This window comes from Hyla sarda, chromosome 5 (assembly GCF_029499605.1).
Source record: "Hyla sarda isolate aHylSar1 chromosome 5, aHylSar1.hap1, whole genome shotgun sequence".
Taxonomy (NCBI): Eukaryota; Metazoa; Chordata; class Amphibia; order Anura; family Hylidae; genus Hyla; species Hyla sarda.
Genome location: NC_079193.1, coordinates 294,025,278 through 294,045,855, shown reverse-complemented (window position 1 = coordinate 294,045,855; position 20,578 = coordinate 294,025,278). Strand labels below are relative to the sequence as shown.

The 20,578-nt window shown below is 43.2% G+C and overlaps 1 protein-coding gene across 3 annotated transcripts in view; it reads left to right on the top strand.

Moving 5' to 3' along the window:
* The window catches only part of TOX (thymocyte selection associated high mobility group box), a 313,124-nt gene extending 294,178 nt beyond the window's left edge, over positions 1–18,946 (top strand). For all 3 annotated transcript variants that reach the window (XM_056522012.1, XM_056522010.1, XM_056522011.1), the window contains 2 exons: positions 15,194–15,345; positions 17,765–18,946. In XM_056522012.1, the coding sequence (XP_056377987.1) occupies positions 15,194–15,345; positions 17,765–17,801 (189 nt within the window). In that variant the 3' untranslated portion in view covers positions 17,802–18,946. The remainder of the gene's footprint in view (positions 1–15,193; positions 15,346–17,764) is intronic.
* Positions 18,947–20,578: the final 1,632 nt, after the last annotated feature.

Sequence of the window (20,578 nt, the reverse complement as noted above, 5' to 3'; positions counted from 1 at the left end):
CGAAGGGGGTCTCAACACTGAAAATAATTTTTTTTCTTTTTTTTTTTAAGTAGAAATTTTTATTAACTTTTCCAATAGTGTACAGACAAATGCGCATACAAAAATAAGTACTTTGTATGAAAATGGTCATGATGCGGAAAGAGTGAAAAAAGGCATTGGGAGCGGACTCAAAATGGGAGCACTAGCAATATCTGTGTCAACATACAGTACAGACCAAAAGTTTGGACACACCTTCTCATTCAAATTTTTCTTTATTTTCATGACTATGAAAATTGTAGATTCACACTGAAGGCATCAAAACTATGAATTAACACATGTGGAATTATATACATAACAAAAAAGTGTGAAACAACAGAAAATATGTCATATTCTAGGTTCTAGCCACCTTTTGCTTTGATTACTGCTTTGCACACTCATTCTCTTGATGAGCTTCAAGAGGTAGTCCCCTGCAATGGTCTTCCAGCAGTCTTGAAGGAGTTCCCAGAGATGCTTAGCACTTGTTGGTCCTTTTGCCTTCACTCTGCGGTCCAGCTCACCCCAAACCATCTCGATTGGGTTCAGGTCCGGTGACTGTGGAGGCCAGGTCATCTGGCGCAGCACCCCATCACTCTCCTTCTTGGTCAAATAGCCTTTACACAGCCTGGAGGTGTGTTTGGGGTCATTGTCCTGTTGAAAAATAAATGATGGTCCAACTAAACGCAAACCGGATGGAATAGCATGCCGCTGCAAGATGCTGTGGTAGCCATACTGGTTCAGTATGCCTTAAATTTTGAATAAATCCCCAACAGTGTCACCAGCAAAGCACCCCCACGCCATCACACCTCCTCCTCCACACCAGCACTCCTTTGAAGTGAAAACCATTTCAGGTGACTACCTCTTGAAGCTCAACAAGAGAATGCCAATAGTGTGCAAAGCAGTAATCAAAGCAAAAGGTGGCTACTTTGAAGAACCTAGAATATGACATATGTTCAGTCATTTCAAATTTTTTGTTATGTATATAATTCCACATGTGTTAATTCATAGTTTTGATGCCTTCAGTGTGAATCTACAATTTTCATAGTCATGAAAATAAAGAAAACTTTGAATGAGAAGGTGTGTCCAAACTTTTGGTCTGTACTGTATATAAACCATGTGTTAATGCCAGAGATGGAGCATCATTGGGAGGAAGGGAGGGAAGGGAAGAGGAAGGGGGGGGGGGGGTACACTGGAAAACAAGGAAGGGGAGAAAGAGAAGAGAAAGAAATAAAGGTAGGTAAAGTTCCATATGTAGGTGCATACCTCGCAGAACACATTCGGATCTCCAGTGTACAAGACCATGGCAGTATTGGGGAGAAAAGGGGGTAGAGGATAGGGGAGAAGCAATCCACAAGATAGATGGGTCGGCACTGTAGGTGGAGGTGGGTGCCAGTGATAAGGACATCCAAGGTAGGTGAAAAGATCCCGGCACACCAATTTCTTTATGCAAAGTGTTTCTTTATTGAAGCAAAGAACACATAAACGCAGCATGCGTTCCGGCCACTACAGCCTTTTTCAACTGCCAAGGGTAGGGGAGAGACTGTGTGTGAAGAGGCTGTCGAGGGAGATGGAAGGTCTATGGAGCCAAGGGGGGAGTTGGGGGGGTGGAGATCCCTAAACTCAGGTGAGGAGAGGAGATGAATACTGTCCATGGACGCCAAAGTGTAAAATGTTTGGTTGAATTTCCATAGGAGCCAAGACGAAAGGTAGGGGGGGGGGGTAGTGGATTTCTAGAGTCTGGGGATAACCGTTCTTGCCGCTAGGAGAAGAAAGCATAGTAGGGATTTGGACCACCTAGAGATCGGGACAGGTAAGACACTGAGAAGAAGTGGGCGTGGATCAAGTGGTAATGTCACAGAGGTCAAGCGGTGGATCACATGGAAAACCTATTTCCAAAAAAGATTACAATGCAGGGCAGGTCACCCAAATGTGGGTCATGGAGCCACCAGTGGAACCACAGCGCCAGCACACACCCGGGAGGGATGGGTATATATCAGAGAGGAGGGTCGGTACTCTGTATCATCTGGTGAGTATCTTGTAGTTGGTCTCCTGTTACTTACAGGAAATGGAGGTTTTGTGGCACAGAGCCACAGACATGTCCCATTCCAGGTCAGTGAATGCACGACCCAGTTTGCCCTCCCAGCCTAGCCGAGAGGGTAAGGGCATGTTACGATAATGGTCTAACAGAAGGCCATACAAAACACTCAATGGGGGGTGCACTGGCGCTGCAGAGGCACATAGCCGCTCAAAGGGTGTAATCTGGAGGTGTAAGTTGAGGGTGGATTTAGAGGTAGTATAGAAATGGCGTAGTTGCATGTATTGGAAACGGAAGGAAGGGGAGGGGGGTTTATCCTGTAAAATGTCAGATGGAGATTTTAAGGAGGATGTGGAGAGAAAAGAGGAGAATGACAAACCCTCACTCCTGTTGTGTCCCAGGAAGGACGAGGATGTGTAAGCAGGAACAAAAGCTTCAATACCAAAGACCAGAGTCAAGGGTCCATTTGGAAGGAGAAAGGCAGTTTTTCTCATGTATGAGTTATGTGCACAGGCAATGGAGTGTAAGATCAGTGTCAGGGTCGACAGGGTGGATCTAGGGAGGTCTTGAGTCGGGAGCCAGAGCAGGGATCTCGGGTTAATGCCCACGGATGAGGATTCCAGTTGTACCCATTGTTTTGTCTTATGGTGGAGGAAACTATCTAACCCTCGAGTAAACACAGCAGACAGGTAAGGAGAGGCAGTCCAGCAGAGCAAGGCCCCCATCTGACTTCCTTCAGATGAAGACATGCTGTGCCAACCGAGGATGTTTGTGTGACCAGATGAAGCCAGAGAGGAGCCTAGCGAGGTCCGGAAAAATGGGCGAGGTAGGTGTGTCGGGATTGCGGAAAATAAGTATAGAAGGCAGGGGAGAACATTCATTTTAGTAATATTAATGCGTCCTAGCCATGAAAAATCCCTTAGCTCCCATCTGGCAAGGTCCGATTCGATAAGTATGAGCAAAGGGGGGGATAATTAAGAAGGTATGTGTCAGGTAAGTGGGCAAGAACTTGGACTCCTAGGTATTGCAGTGACTTAGATTGCCATTTAAAAGGGTAGGTACTTTGAAGATGGTGGGTCACGGATGGGGGCAGGGTGATGTTAAGCGCCTCACATTTGGAGGGGTTCAGTTTATAATTGCTGTGGGCTGTGAAACGTTCTATGACAGACGTTACGGAGAGGAGGGATGTCATAGGGGAAAATAGGTAAAGAAGGAGATGATCAGCATAGGCAAAGCATTTATAATGGTAAGGGGGGGGGGCGTCCAGGCCTTCTATATCTGGATTCTGACGAATGTCCGTGAGGAGATGTTCCATACACAGGATGTATAACAGCCGAGATAATGGGCAGCCCTGTCTCATACCATTATGAATGTCGAAAGGATGGGAGAGCTGTCCATTTAGGCGTATCTGGGCTTGTGGGTTGGAGTACAGTGCCAGGATGCGATCCTTCATTGTGGGGCCTTGTCCTATTTGGGTAAGGATTGCCTCTAGAAAGCCCCAGTCCACTCTATCGAAGGCCTTTTCTGCATCTAGGGAGAGGAGGAAAAGTGGAATATGGTGTTTTCGTGCTAAATGGATCGCAGAGAAGGTTCTCAGCGATCGTCTCCTCCTGCGGATGAAGCCCACTTGATCCGGATGGATAAGGTCTTCCATGAAGTTTTAGAGTCTGTTTGCTATCAGTTTGGCAAACATTTTAGCATCAAGGTTGAGAAGCAAAATTGGGCGGTAGCTGGGGCATAAGGACGGATCTTGTGCAACTTTAGCAGTGGAAATCTGGAGATCATGCACCTGCGCCGTAACAAGTGGTGAACATCCTTCTGCACAGGATGTAGGTCTTGTTGCCAGGCTTTCTTAAGGTCAGAGGCCAAGCAAACATGTCTGAGAAGAACCGAAAAGATAGGACTTGCTTAGCCCTTGGCGCCTATTCCCCAAGTAACGATTCCAGCCGGTAGTAGTTCATAAAACAACTGGCCTCAGCCTGAGCTCCTCCCGGTGACTCCGAGCCGCCGCCCGCTGCCTGGCTCGGTGTCTCTCCGCTGACCTCTCACCCACCCGGGAGGAGCTCAGGCTGAGGCCAGTTGTTTTATGGACTACTACCGGCTGGAATCGTTACTTGGGGAATAGGCGCCAAGGGCTAAGCAAGTCCTATCTTTTCGGTTCTCCTCATACTAAAGCTACACCACGACCTGGAGGTCACGGTGAAGGACGCCCAGGCTGCCGCCCGTATCTTCAACTACAAACCCCAGCGAGTCTACAAGCTCATCAAGGTGTTGTGCCCTCAGCACAACGCTACACGGTAAGGTGCAAAAGACACGCCCACACGTCAACCCACCTTATGATTCTCCACTAGGAGTGTATCTCTTCTTTTTTATATATATCTCCAAGCAAACATGTCTGACTTAGTTGGGAGTAGGGTGAGCAATGCTTGCAACTCAGGGTGGTCCTTCAAGGCGTGGATCACCACTTCAGCAGAAGGCAATGATGGAGCTACAGGTGGTGTAATGGATGGAAAGTCCCAGTCCCTGTGAGTCTAAGCCGGTGGTTGGCGAAGACCATGGTTGGTGCAAGAATCCTGTTGTAGAGTGTCGTCAGATGATGAACAACCGGAGTGTGGGTTCACCCTTGGGGGACGTTTAAGAGGTGTCTTAAATAGCTTCTTCTTGGCAGGGGGCTTGCCCTCCAGTAGTCAGGAGGCACACTGTCTTCAGATGAATCATTAGTAGATGTGGAGACATCTGAGTCCATTTCAGTACATTGGGCTGCCCAGTCCACAATAGATGAGTATAAAGGAAGTGAGATGGCAGATTTGCAAGCATTTAAGCCACTTTGAGGGTTCAGTGAAGTGTGGGCTAGGGAGATAGCATGTGGTTGGAGAGATGGAGAGTACTATGGCACAGGTTCTGGAGGAGTCATTGGAAGGTGAGCAGATGAACACAGGTTAGGTTGTGGGATGCCAGGTACTGCAGTTATGTGTGAGGCCATGGGGGAAGAGTACAGCAGCAGCTTGTAGCTGTGAGTCAGCCTGAGTGTGCAGCTCCTGTGAAGGAGAGGAGGTCGACATGGCAGGCAAGATGGACACAGCGGGACCTGTTAGAGCACTTATCTGAGGTTGGTGGCATAGGGTAGCAGGTCCAGGAGCCGTGGTCACTGGTCTCTATGCCGCCAGAGCTGCAGTGTTGCGCTGGGGTTTCCCCTGGTATTTGTGCTTATTTCTGCAGCACATTATGCTGAAGAAAGCCCTAAAAGGGTCCCTTGCCGGAGCTCCTACAGGTCATGTCTGCTGCCAGCACGCCATCATAACTTATTCCTAGATATAGCCATGTGTGGCAGCAGGCTTCACTCCTTGGCTTGAAGCTCAATTTGTCTCCTGAGATTGGTGGGAATCTCAGCATTGAGATCCCAGCCAATCGAAAGTTTTGATATGTCTATTTGACAAAAATGTATTTTAAATGACAGTAACCTTTTAATGATCATTGGGGTTAAGACTTTTGTTAATAAAAGCAGGGCACCTCTCCTGTCATAATACCTGTTAGGGCATACCATGGACAAACAATAGACATACCATACATATACTATACAGTTAAAAAAAAAAAAAGTTAATAAATAAAAAAAAATAAAAAAAATATAGAAAAAAATATAATTTCTGTAAGCAAATGCTAAAAAAAAGTTGCACTGAGACAAATTTTGCCAAGCCATTTTTCACATCAAATACGCACATTAAGTAGATTTCAAACAAATCAGTATTATGGCTAAATTATACGGTGCCAGAGAATTGCATAGATTATTGTGCTCACATATTCTGTTCTTTTGATGTCTCCAGGAGCAGAGAACATTTAATAAATCTGCTGGAAATTTGAATGTGTGTCCAAATAGATTGAAACAGCATAATTTTTACGACAACACAGTGTTTGCTGGTATCTCGGGCAGTTTTGTTATTATAGGAAAAATCTAAAAATGCTGTACCCATTTTAGAAAAGCAAGATAAGCACATTTAATTAAGTATCAGATGTACATTAGCCCCGGGTTTCTGCATGATAGTGTCTTTTTGGGATTATTTATTTATTTATTTTCATCTTGGCTTAGACAAAGGGGCATGTCTCTATTGCAGATGCATCTAATGCATGCAAAATTCCAAGGAGTCATCGGTGGGTACTGGGTAACAAATTCGTATATAAATTACTTTACTTCTGTATAACATAGGCTATCTAGATTGTCTTAAAATAGAAGGGCCTCTAAGTAAAAGTGTTGCCATATTGTTAATTTCTACAGCTATTTTCAATCTTTGTCTCTTTCTCAGCATTGTAGATTGGAGTCATTTATTTCTCCTCAGGCTAGAAAATGGAATCAAACCTCTGCCAGATATTTTTTTCTTCCCTGACCTTGACAAACCAATCTCCCTGTATGAGAAAGACACTTGCACTAAATTTGCCTTATTATTTGACCTGAGGGTTTCTTCCCTTCTTGAACAGTTTCCTAACATGTTAACATTAACATTTCTGGAAGTAAGACCATATGCATAATTGCTTTATAAAAACCAGGATCATCTACAGCAGTAGATCTGGATTTCACATTTAAATGTATCAGGTTAGAATCTAAAAATATCTAAATGTATGTGCATAGATAATGTTGTCCATGTATTATCATGCATAAAAATCTTAGTAGAACTGGGCAGATGGAATCGGTATTTATTGCTGTGGCTGGGTTTACACACTGTAAAATAGGTCTAAAAAATGGTTGTATTTTTTATGTAAGAATGAAAGTCTGATAAAATTCCAGTGTTACAATTACGTCCACCTTTCCATAGTCTTTAACCATTAAACGATGCAGCCTTGTTTTGGCCTTAATGACAAGGGCAATTGTCAATTCTGCATTTTAGCTTTTTCTTCCTCTCCTTTTAAAATCCATAACTTTCCCCTAGACATCTTATCCCCTATCCAAAGGATAGGGGATAAGATGTCAGATCGCTGGGGTCCCGCTGCTGGGGACCCCCAGGATCGCCGCTGTGGCACCCCGCTATCATTACTGCACAGAGCGAGTTCGCTCTGCGCATAATGACGGGCAATACAGGGGCCAGAGCATCGTTACGTCACGGCTCCACCCCTTGTGATATACAAGTCTATGAGAGGGGGCGTGGCGGTCGTCACGTCCCCTGCCATAGACTTGCATTAAGAGGGCGGGCTGTGATGTCACTTGGGGCGGAGCCATGACATTGCGATGCTCCGTCCCCTGTATTGCCCGTCATTACGCACAGAGCAAACTCGCTCTATGCAGCAATGATAGCGCAGTGCCGCAGCGGGGATCCCGGGGATCCCCAGCAGTGGGACCCTGAAAATCTGACATCTTATCCCCTATCCTTTGGATAGGGGATAAGATGTCTAGGGGCAGAGTACCCCTTTAAGGCTTTTTTTTTTTTTTATATGGGCAGATTATAGGGTGAATGAGTGTTCCAAGAAATGCTCATAACTGACAGTAAGGCCTTGTAAAAGGTTCAGCAAACACTTGTTCATCATCTGATTATATCTGTTTTCTCTGTTGAAGGTTTATTTGAAAAAAAGCAAGAAAAAAATTGTCTTTTTTTACTCAAATCAATCTAAAATATGATTTTTCATTAAGCTTATACACCTGTTCCAGTGCAACAATATTGGCAGGTGCGCCAAACATCTATGGCACATAATGATAAAACAAAATGAATATCATAATTGGAAGTATTCATCAGGAAAGGTTTTTGTGACAGCATTTTTGTCTCCTTGTCACCGTTTTTTTTGCAACAAATTTATTAAAAAGTGTGGATTGTTAAATGTGTTACATTTGCTATGCACAAATCTTGTTGAATTAATCCTTAAAGGGCTTTTGTGATGTAAGACTTTAAAAAAAAATTCACAGGATGACAGCATTAAAACAAACCTTTGCTTACCTCCCTGACACTGCCCTGATGCCTCCAGTACTGCTGCCTGTCCTCCGATGCAGTCCTCTTGCTGGTTGCCAATAGTCACGTCAGACTGCCGCTCAGCTAATCGCTGGATGCAGTGATGTCCTGCCTCAGCCAGTATTAATCCCTGGCCTTTGTTTTCTTCCTGCTGCTGGGGCTCAATACATCACACTGGTACATCTGAGGCACTGCGGGAGCACTGGAGTTAAAGGGGTACTCCCACCCTAGACATCTTATCCCCTATCCAAAGGATTGGGGATAAGATGTCTGATCGTGGGGGTCCCACCGCTGGAGACCCTCGCATTATTGCATGCGGCACCCACCTGTGTTCTCACCGGAACCGCTGGAGGGTCTGAGTCGCGACTCCGGGAACGGAAGTCCGTGACGTCAGGACTCCGCCCCTGTGTGACGTCACGCCCGTCCCCTCAATGCAAGTCTATAGGAGGGGCGTGACTCAGACCCTCCAGCGGTTCCGGTGAGAACACAGGTGGGTGCCACATTCAATAATGCGGGGGTCCCCAGCGGCGGAACCCCCGCGATCAGACATCTTATCCCCTATCCTTTGGATAGGGGATAAGATGTCTAGGGTGGGAGTACCCCTTTAAGTAGAGGTTTATTTTTTTTTTTTTATGAAGAATGAGCATTCTTTTGATCCCACCCCCTCTCCCGCTGGATAACCCCTTTAAGCAGGTGACATTTTAAAGTGAACAATCATTACCTATAAAATGTAGGTTAAGAATATTTTATAGAGCAGTGTTGCTTCTAACTATGTAAGATGAATGGTTCCAGGAAGAATTCTTTTGTAAAGTACTGTAGTTAGGAACATATAGAAAGAAATTAATATATTCTGTGAAAGATGCTATTTGAGTACTGCTTACTAATCTTGCATTTTATGTGACTGGAATAATCATTTACTAAAACATTATCATGTCAGTATTGGTGATGTTGGCCAGTGTTCTCTGGTCTAGAAGTTATTCTCTGGTCTGGTTATTAAAGGAAATCTGTCATCAGAATCACCCGCACTAAACCTGTTACACAGGCTTGTAGTGCGGGTGATCCTGATTAAAACGCTCCTTACCTGGTTAAAAATGGTTCAGCGCTTCTTAAAATATCTATATTTTTAGTTTTCTGTTATTCCCTGGCTTGGGGCTCAGTGGGAGGTGTTATCATCTGGGACTTGGCTACACGTCATTCTAGCTGGGCGGAGCTGCCGCCCGGCTCATGAATATTCATGAACTTATCCTCCTGGTCTAATTCTTCTTTCTCGGTCTGGTGTGGAGGGCCGCGCATGCGCCGCGTTCCGTACACCCGGAAGCGGCGTTCTCCCCCCAGCTTCACTCAAGCTGCGGCCCTATACAAGTAAGAAGACGGGCTGCATAAGTGAAAAGCCGGTGGTGGGAGGAAGGGAGGGACGGAGGGTGTATTTATTCACAAACAGACCGAGAAAGAAGAATTAGACCAGGAGGATAAGTTCATGAATATTCATGAGCCGGGCGGCAGCTCCGCCCAGCTAGAATGACGTGTAGCCGAGTCCCAGATGATAACACCTCCCACTGAGTCCCAAGCCAGGGAATAACAGAAAACTAAAAATATAGATATCTTAAGAACCGCTGAACCATTTTTAACCAGGTAAGAAGCGTTTTAATCAGGATCACCCACACTACAAGCCTGTGTAACAGGTTTAGTGTGGGTGATTCTGATGACAGATTTCCTTTAAAAGCATTGGCTACTTGTAGATTATTTTCCTTTTGAGCTCTACATTCACTTTACTTGCCAACAGTATGTGCAAGGAGACTAGTCACTCATGAGCCATTTGTTGATGTAGTTTAGAGTTCTTCAAGAAGATAAGTTTATTTATAAACCATTTATTAAAAACCAGTTACCCATGAACCATGTGTGTTATATGAAATCTTATCCAAGTAATACACATGTTTTCTCATTCTAACGTTGAAAGTTATCCTGTGTATATAATACTGAAAAGAACAACCTGTATCCAGGAAATGGTGCTATGCATTATCTAATCCCATGTTCAAAGATCACTTTGGGGGAGCAGCTCTTAGAGTTATCTCTGGATACTCGCTCGATTGCCCAACATTGATAGCATCTCCTGTTAGGATAAAGAACATAGCACAGTTGAAAATGTAAAAGAAGATCTTGCAACCAATCACAATGCAGATTCTGTTTATTAGGGCAGTTTAATAAGTACCGTATTTATCGGCGTATAACACGCACTTTTTAGGCTAAAATTTTTAGCCTAAAGTCTGTGTGCGTGTTATACGCCGATACACCCCCAGGAAAGGCAGGGGGAGAGAGGCCGTCGCTGCCCGCTTCTCTCCCCCTGCCTTTCCTGGGGTCTAGAGCGCTGCTGTCGGCCCTTTTCACCCCCGACAGCCAGGGGGAGAGAAGGGGCAGCGGCACCAATTGCCGGCGCCGCTGCCCCGTTGCCTCCCCCCATCCCCGGTGGCATAATTACCTGAGTCGGGTCCGCGCTGCTGCAGGCCTCCGTCGTGCGTCCCCGGCCTCATTGATATGCGCTGAACGGCGCGGCGCATGACGTCAGTGCGCCGCGCCGTGCATAGCAACGACGCTGGGAACGCACGACGGAGGCCTGCAGCAGCGCGGACCCGACTCAGGTAATTATGCCACCGGGGATGGGGGAGGCAACGGGGCAGCGGCGCCAGCAATGGGTGCCGCTGCCCCTTCTCTCCCCCTGGCTGTCGGCGCCGCTTCTCTCCCCCTGGCTATCGGCGCCGGCACCGATAGTCAGGGGGACAGAACGGGCAGCGGCGCCGATAACCAGGGGGTGAAAAGGGCCAACAGCAGTGCTCTAGACCCCAGGAAAGGCAGGGGGAGAGAAGCGGGCAGCGACTGCCTCTCTCCCCCTGCCTTTCCTGGGGGTATATCGGGGTATACACGTGCACACACGCACCCTCATTTTACCATGGATATTTGGGTAAAAAAAAATTTGCGTGTTATAGGCCGGTGCGTGGTATACCCCGATAAATACGGTAAATGCTGTATTGGCAGCATGAATGTTGTGTCCATCAGCTTGTAAAATAAACACAGATATACTGTATGTGTGATGATGTTTTGTCATGTCAATGCCTATATGTAGTGTTCACTTAACCCAGTAGCTTACTGTCACTTACTCCAAATACAGGACACAGATTATATTTATTAAAATAGGGCTTGTCTTTATCCAAAAATGTTGTAAATTGTTTTTCCAAAATATACAGTTTACAAAGACATGTAGGCCAAATGTCCTCCCAAAAATATATGCACTATACTATTATCATTTATATGGTACTTACCCTATAACACTACCATGCAATACTAACCCACATAATCCAATGGAAAACAAAATAAACACAAAGTATTAAAATAAATTTGTGCTTCATTGATAAATACATAATCAAATGACCAGGTAAAAAACACAAACACACAATAAGGACAAGATTAGGCAAAAAAAACTATAAGGGTCGATTGTTGAATAGCATAAATACTATAGATGGCTGCGGATATATAAATATTGACTAAAATGCATGTAAATACTATCTGCAAACCATAATATCCCTGAGATACCCGGAGGTAAATCGTAATCTTCTCCATAATATTGTAACAAGGTAAAATATGAATACATAGCAGCCCTGTGTGAAAGTGCATAGCAGGTGTGACAAGGATTTGTCAGCGTTAGTACACTATGTAACTAACCCTTTTAGGGAAATCCCTCCACAACACTCTCCAAAGTGTTTCATTATGTGCTTTCTCTAGGAGCTGTCACAATACACTGTAGAAAGCCTTGGAATTTCTACACTGCATTTAACGGCATTCACCATGTGAACATAACCTAAGGATAAAACACTATACAGTGATCCCTCAACTTACAATGACCTCAACATACAATAGTTTCAACATACAATGGTCTTTTCTGGACCTTCGTAAGTTGAAACCAGACTCAACATACAATACAATGTTTTTTCTTTTAATGGCCGGAAGAACCGACCAATCAGAATAGGCATTCACTGGTAATACCCCTGTATTACTGAAGTGTATGCACTGACTGGTGTCTGATAGCGCCCCCTACAGTACAGGGAGGTATTACATGTTCTGTACACTTTACCTGTGCCAGGGTTAGCTGCTCCTTTGGACACCAGGTAAGGGCGACTCCATTACTTTTTTTGGAGATTGCGTGTACTGTACAGGACCCTGAAGAAGATCCTGTCCTCTACATAGACCAGTGTTTCCCAAGCAGGGCGCCCCCAGCTGTTGCAAAACTACAACTCCCAGCATGCCCGGACAGCCTTTGGCTGTCCGGGCATGCTGGGAGTTGTAGTTTTGCAACAGCTGGAGGCTCCCTGCATGGGAAATACTGACATAGACAGCGATTACAGCTCCCAGCAGATATTTCCTACTTTTATATGTAAGAATTTGCTTTATCTATATTAGTTATCTACTTATTTTTCTTTAATCCTCACTTTTTCCTATTTTTAGATGACATTTTGGTGCCTTTAGAACCAATTACCAGGTTTCCATAGAGTTCTGGTCTCAACATACAATGGTTTCAACATACAATGGTTGTCCTGGAACCAATTAATATTGTAACTTGAGGGTCCACTGTATTTGGAATTTTTTTTTTTTTTAAACATCCCCATTGTATGCACGGACAGATGTATGCAACTGTATGTTTATGGTCATGTATGCATTTATTTTTATCCTATGTATTAAAGGGGTTTTCTGGGTTTATACATCTTATCCCCTATCAAAAGGTTAGGGGATAAGATGTATGATTGCAGGGGTTCCACTGCTGGGTACTCTACAATCTCAGTTCAGGTCCGGCATTCTGTCCCGGCCCTGCTTCCGAGACAGGACGTGACGGTCACGCCCCCTCGTGACTTCACGCCACTCCCCCTCCATTCATGTCTATGGGAGGGGGGGTAATTCTGAATTGCCAGACATATATAAACTTATGTTTAATGTCCCACATGTGCAGTGGATCAAAAACTTTTCATGCAAACAACCATGTCTGGCTGGGCTGGTATCATCCATAGTTCAACCCTGTTCCCCAAATCAGCTTCTGGGGATCTGAATGCAAAATAGTTTTTTGCATCTGGCATTCCCATATGGGGTGATGCTGAATTGCTAGGCATCCCAGCTTTTTGTTTGCTTTCTATACACAGTTAGTGCTGTGGGATCCCAATGCACTCTAGATTGTTGTTGTTTTTTCTTTTAATATTATGCACACACACACCATGACTAGTCTTACAGCACTGTCGGTTTTATTCTAGCACATCCATGCATGTCATTGTCGTAACTGGGTCATGTGTCAACCGGCCTGGTGCACAGAAACTCACAGTGGTTATTGTGTCAGAGAAAGTGGTCAATTCTGGGTTAGCTAACTTCCTGTGAACTTCAAGATTATATAATCACCTGTAAACCTGCTCCTGCGAGCTCCAATTTATGAGTCTAAAAAGTTCACCTGGGTGACCTGTAGCACTAGCAGCCTGATTAGATGAGCGAGTGTAGTGATGAGACTCCACCCCTTTCTATGCAAAGCCAAAGAACTCATGAGAAGTATAATCAGCTTTAGGAAATCATTGCAGTGATGAAATTGCAATCAGTATGGCTGAAAACTCATGCATGCAACATCAGCTACAACAGGTAAGCGCAAGGCGTACACAAGAACCTCTACATTACTCTCCAATAATGGTCTATGCTGCACTTTATAAGCATAAAAAAACTGTTCCATTGATATAATAGCACTACATTGCAGGTAATATAAGTGAATGGGGCCAAATTGCATGCCACAAGTAGCCATGGCAGCGATCTGACAGTTGCAAGAAATCCACATGTTGGTGGAAAAAAATGAACCCATGACCTTAAAGGGGTACTCTGCCCCTAGACATCAGGCCAGAGGCTCGTGACATCATGGCCACACCTCCTCAATGCAAGTCAATGGGAGGGGGCATGACAACCCCTCTCATAGACTTGCATTGAGGGGGCATGGCTGTGATGTCACGAGTGGGGCGTGACCGTGACATCACAAGCCTCCGCCCGCATTGTCAGTCATCCGGTACAGAGCGAAGTTCGCTCCATGCACCGGATGTCTGGGATGCCGCAGCCAAGATAGAGGGACCACCGCAATCAGACATCTTATCCCCTATCCTTTGGATAGGGGATAAGATGTCTAGGGGCAGAGTACCACTTTAAATTAACTGCAATGCAGCAGGATCCCTGCAGTGCGACACAGTGATCTTTTCTCTGCGTGACCTATGTCAAAGCCACAGCGGTTATGTAGCCCTAGCCTAAAGTCAATGAACATGTCAGCATCTATTTTAAGAATAATTTTGGTGGATGAACTGACAATGCTCCACTGATGGAGCCATAGATTCAGCCATAGATAAATATTGGATAGACAGACAGACAGATAGGCAGATCTATTTTATTGATGCATTGTGTACTCCTTATGAAACTACCACATAAAATGACATTTTACCATACAGTGCTTGCCGTCATAATTCTATAATTAAAGTAAATAATTTCGACCCCATGAATACTGATGTGAAATGATTTCTTTTATAATGCCAGGCGGGCTGTTTCTTTATTTCTTCTTTTTATTTTTTCATCTTCCTCGATGTGGCGTTTTATTATTATTTGTTACTCGTTAATTCAAATCACTAGTATCTTTCTTTTTTTTTTTCTTTTTTCTTTCTTTTTTTTTTTGTTAGTTGAAAAAGAAGTGTAAGTATAAAGGAAGCAGATGGTCCCTTTGTGATTGAATGAAGAAAAAGGGTTTGGAGAACAATGCATGAATAGGTGTAGTCTAATAAAACACTCAGCCACCTGCTGCCAATGTCTTTCAAAAAGATTCTGTTGCATATTTCGAAAATTAACAAGCAATGTATCCTTGAGTCTAATGAAGAAGGGAAATAAAATGCAGATTCGGAGGATATATCTATATTTGTTGTGCCGATTGTTCTCCTTTTTGTCTTTATAGCCCCTTTTGTTTTGCTTCTAGGCTACCCAGTTTAGAAATCTACATGACCTTTACTTGCATTATAGCGTAAACATAATCATGTGCAAATGTAATACCAATATATAGTGATTGCTCAATGCTTTACTTTTCATCTTTCTGAGTTTTGCGCCGCGTGCTGTGTATTTACGGTTTACGGTATTTTTTACACTGTGCTTATTATATGCGTTATTTATTTTCCAGGGATTTTCTCTTCAGTCAGAATATCAGAATCTTATCAGCCCAACATCAACAGCAGCCCAGGTTGTTACTCAAGCAATGGAGTATGTCCGTTCAGGTTGTAGGAATCCTCCAGGACAGGCCATAGAATGGAACAGTGACTACTGCAGTAATGGGTGAGTAGGCTATCAGCACACTCTAGTGTTCTACTATGGCTATTAAATAGATTTTACTATACTCATTGCATCCCAGGGATGATTACGTTTCGTTTGCATTTGTGTATAGAATTACAGTATTAGGGTCTTTCTGAAGCCAACATTGACAAATAGACCTCATATTTCTTCATACTGGCTATGACAATAGGGTTGAATAAAATGTAAAGATTTTGTATGTAAGTACCTAAAGTGAATGTACTGCTTAGTTCAGTGTCCTTAGTTCAGGACAGCCGAAGGCTGTCCGGGCATGCTGGCAGTTGTAGTTTTGCAACAGCTGCAGGCACACTGTTTGGAAAACACTGGCTTAGTTGTACTTTGTTTTTTTTCCCCATCATTTTCTATTTTTTATTGTATTTTTTATTATCTTTCCTGAGCTGTTTTTAACAGCATGTAGAAATATGCTTTACAGCAAGCCCCATGGACAAAGGTAACAATGGTCTCGAGCAGACCCATTGACATCAATGGGAGAGGTTTCTGGGCATGCACTGTGACCTGTGGGGAGGGCCGAGCTGTGAACATCATCTATTGTCTGGTCTATATACTGGTGCCACCTTTCACTGTACTCCTGTCTGTGATAATAAGGAGGAGACTGCTGCAATGTGATCTATGCAGAACAGAAAGTCCCAACTTGGAACCCCTGTGATCTCTACTGCAGCACCCCCTGTCATCTGGTGCACGGAGCGAGCTTCACTCCATGCCTGATGACTGGTGATGAGGGGGCGGAGGATCGTGAAGTCACGGCTCCGCCGCCTTGTGACATCACGCCCTGCCCCCTTAATGCAAGTCTATGGGCGGGGCTGTGACATCACGATTCTCCGGCCCGGAATTGCAGTCATCAGGCATGGAGTGAAGCTCGCTCCGTGCACCAGATGACAGGAGGTGCTGCAGGAGAGATCGCAGGGTTTCCCAGCAGTGGGACCCCCGCGATCAGACATCTTATCCCCTATCCCTTGGATAGAGGATAAGATGTCTAGGGGCGGAATACCCCTTTAAAGGGGTTATCCAGGAATCAAAAACCAGAGATAATTTCTTTCAAAGACCGCTCCCTGTCTGTCTCCAGGTTGGATGTGGTTCTACAGCTCCATTCCATGGAAGTGAATGGAGCCAGGTTGCAATACCCCACCAGATAGTAAAATAGAAAATTGGAAACAGAAATACCAAAAAATCTTAAAAGAAATATGCTTAACATGTTAATAAAAAAAAATAATAAAAAAAACTTGATTAAACAATAGTTCATTTTCTGGTGACATCTTCCCTTTAAAGTAAAACTGACAGGCTGTTCACCCTCACTAAACCCAATCACCCAATGGGTTATAGTGCGGGTGAACAGCATTAAAATAAGGGGTCACTTACTTAAATTATGAAGTATTGCAAGAGTTATAGTTATAGGTCTTTAGTCTTCTAGTTCTATTATGCAGATCTGCACAATGAAGGCAGGGAGCCTGCTTGTCATGCTCCCCTGCCTCCTCAATATTCCCCACTCTGACCCGCCCCCATAATGAATATTCAAAAGTATTCACTCTTGAGAGCCTGATGGTGCCTGCACTCTGCTCTCCAGGCTCTCATGCAGTGTAAGTGTAAATGCTTTTAAATATTCATTACGGGTGTGGGCAAGAGCAGGGAATATTGAGGAGCCTCAATTCTGGTTCAAATGTGACCAAGTGAAAGTTTCTGTATTTAGGGTTTCATCCAGGTCCTTTTTCTTAAAGCATGGGGTTCCCAGGTTCAATTCTAACCAAGGGCAATATTTACTTGGAGTATGTGTGCGTTTGTTTGGTTGTATCCTCTTACTTCAGTTTCTTCACACATTCTACCATTTTATTCAGGCTGAAAGGTGTATAGGCCCTAATAGAGGCTGGGGGGTTGTATAACTCAGGCAGATCAAGTATTTTGGTGCTCATTTAAGGAATCTATTACATAACTAAATCATCATGTGGACAAGGCCACACAAATGATTGCTGGATCATGCATGTGGTCCTATACTTCCATTGTTGGCATCCAAACGACACAGCATCAAAAGTCCCTTTCTGTATCCTTTCCTATGAGATCCTCCATGTCAGTCTCATAACAATGGATAAAGAATGTGGCTTCTGGCTCACAAAGCTGAATTTGGAGAGTGTTCATCAGTCACATGGTCTCATAGAATGAGCAAACCGAGGATAAAATATATAATATAAATACTAAAGTAATAATAATATGAATGAAGAGCTTAACAATTTTTTATGCACACTATTATTTATGCTAACCAAATTGGGAATAATTTGAAAAAAATTTTTTTCTGTGAGCATTTTTTAAATACATAGAAACAAAATATACAGTAAACTAGTAATAGTACTTGTGAACAAACCTTATTTATTAGAATTGTTTTCCTTTTTCCCAGGAACATGCAGAGGGACAAAGCACTGTACCTAACCTGAAAGTATGACTGACGTCAAGAAATTTCTTTCAGAAGAGGAATGCAGGGACAACCCTTGTCAAGGATTGCATTTCGCGACCATGGCAATTCTGCAGTTCATTAGAAAATACAAGTTGCTAAGCACTTAGGACATTTACATTTGTGGGCTATCCACTCTGGGAAAATAGTCTTGCTTCTTCTTTTCAAACTTCTCTAAGTAACATGTTTCCCCTTCTTTACCGAAAGAAGATTACTAAAAAAAAAATTGGACCATTCATATTTTATATTGGTTTTGCTGTGAAGTGCTGCACTAGTAAAGCTGCCTTAGCAACTGTAGTCATCTCAGATTAAAGCATCCTGGAGTTTGCATTGGTTTTCATAAAGGTTGTTTATATAAATCTACTAAAGACTTTCGAAATGGCTTGATGTAGCACTCATAGCAAGGATGTAAATAGCATGAGTGTCCATTCTCCTAGAGTATAAAATGTGGATGTTGTGTAGCTAAATTACAATTGAAATCCGGTACATTCTAGGTGGTAAATTTGGGACAAATGGTTATAATTGGCAAACATTCATATTTTTGCTTATTTTGTAAATGCCTAATATGTCTATATTTTCAAAACTATTTTGGAGTAAAAACTCTCCACCGAGAAATTGGCTAATTGTGCTCTGGGCTATACAGAAATCCAACATGTTTATTTTGTACCGCATTAAAATGGCTTTTTGTATCACTTCTTGTGTAACTGTTAGTAAATGTCATTATGTCCCACTATGTATAAAACCTGCCAAATGCTTATATGTTATTTTACTAGATGCAGAAACAGATTGGAAACAGCTAAATTGTAACCTTGATACTTGGCTATGTGTTATATTGTTTCTCCATACTGTGTCTGTATTTAATCTTTTTATTTTATTTTGGTTTAATTTTTTTTATTTTACTTTATTTTTTAATTAAATGGAGCCTGTTGCGCCTATTTATGAAATAATAAATCTATGTGTTTGTAAGTAATTTTCTTAGCTTTTCAAATATGTTTCTTTGATGTTTTCACATTTTTGCTGGAAAAAATATATTGTTTCACAACTCATGTGAATTCATTTCCTTTCTACTGTGACATTCAATAAAACCAAACTTGCGTTTTTAAATGATAAAAAAATAAATAAAAGTGATCAAAAACTTCCCTTTCTTATTCATATTTTCTCGTTCAGAAACTCAAGTTAGAGAGTTAAAAAAAAAAATGTACGCTGCTATGAGAGACAACAATGCAGCAACTGTTTATATTTATATAGAGTAGTAAAATGATATAAACCTCAAGAGTAAACAAGAGGGAAAAGATATGATTCTGCCTTTTAGTTTTCAATCAGGTTTTGGCTGTGGAACTTGGCAAGAGGTAGTGATAAATTGTTCTTATAAGCTCCTATGATCACACTTCAAATCTAGTGAAAGAACTGGGAAGCATGGAAAAATGCCCTACTTTTGCTGTATTTAACATGAATATGAAAGGTCTTTTGACAAATGGGAGAATTCCCCCAGGCCACATATCAGTCAGAATGTCTTTTTAAGTAAAAAGCAAATGGAGGAGATGACGAAACCACATCTTCTAAGATAGATCTGATTCCATTGAAGGAATTTTAGATATGTATATGGCCAGTGACATAAAGGAGGTTTTTAATTTAAGTTGCTCGTGTTTACAGTACATTAAAATACTTTATATAAATTATGTATAATAATCTGGTAATACTGTTAATTACATATACTGCTATATTGTATATAATGTCGACACCTTAAATCCATTGTTTCATTTGATGTAGAGAGGTACATATAGCTCCAAGTTTTATCCTAATAGCAATTATACACTTACTCATCCAGAATGACATATCTTAAAGGGGTACTCCACTGCCCCAGCGTTTGGAACAAAATGTGCGGGCTGCGGGGATCGTGATGGCACGCAATGTCCGTCCCCTCCCTGCAAGTCTATGGGAGGGGGCGTGGTGGCTGCCACGCCCCCTCACATAGACTTGCATTGAGGGGCATGGCATGACATCTGGACATCCCGAAAGCTGGGGCAGTGGAGTACCCCTTTAAAGGAAAACTGTCATATGTTTTCTCCTGCATTATCCACAGGTACTAATGGATAGTGCGAGGGACGCTGAACATTTTGAGTCTTATCTTGCCCGGATGCGCTGCCACGTTCGCCCGTTATAGCAGTTTTTCTGTATATTTAAATAAGCTGCTAACTGGCACAGGCGGGGTTACTGCCTTTATCTGGCACTGTGACGTAACCACCACCCAGCCCACAGCACCGCCCGGCTAATGAATATTCATATAATGTCTTACACTCTCCTTCTCATCCCGGTCGCTACTGCGCATGTGCGGGATTTCCTACTATACCCGGAAGCACTGCTTCATTATATTGCTAATAGATGGTAGGCTTGAACATGCCTACAACCTTACTCCGGCGCTGCTCCGGACTAATGAAGCAACGCTGAAGATCGCTTCCGGGTATAGTAGGAAATCTCGCACATGCGCAGTATTGGCCGGGATGAAAGGGAGAGTGTAAGACATTATATTAATGTTCATTAGCCGGGCGGTGCTGCGGGCCGGGCGGCGGTTACGTCACAGTGCCAAATGAAGGCAGTAATCCCGGCTGTGCTAGTTAGCAGCTAATTTAAATATACAGAAAAACTGCTATAAGGGGCGAACTGCGCAGCGCAACCGGGCAAGGTAGGACTCAAAATGTTCAGCGTCTCCCGCACTATCCATCGGTACCTGTGGATACTGAGGGAGAAAATACATATGAC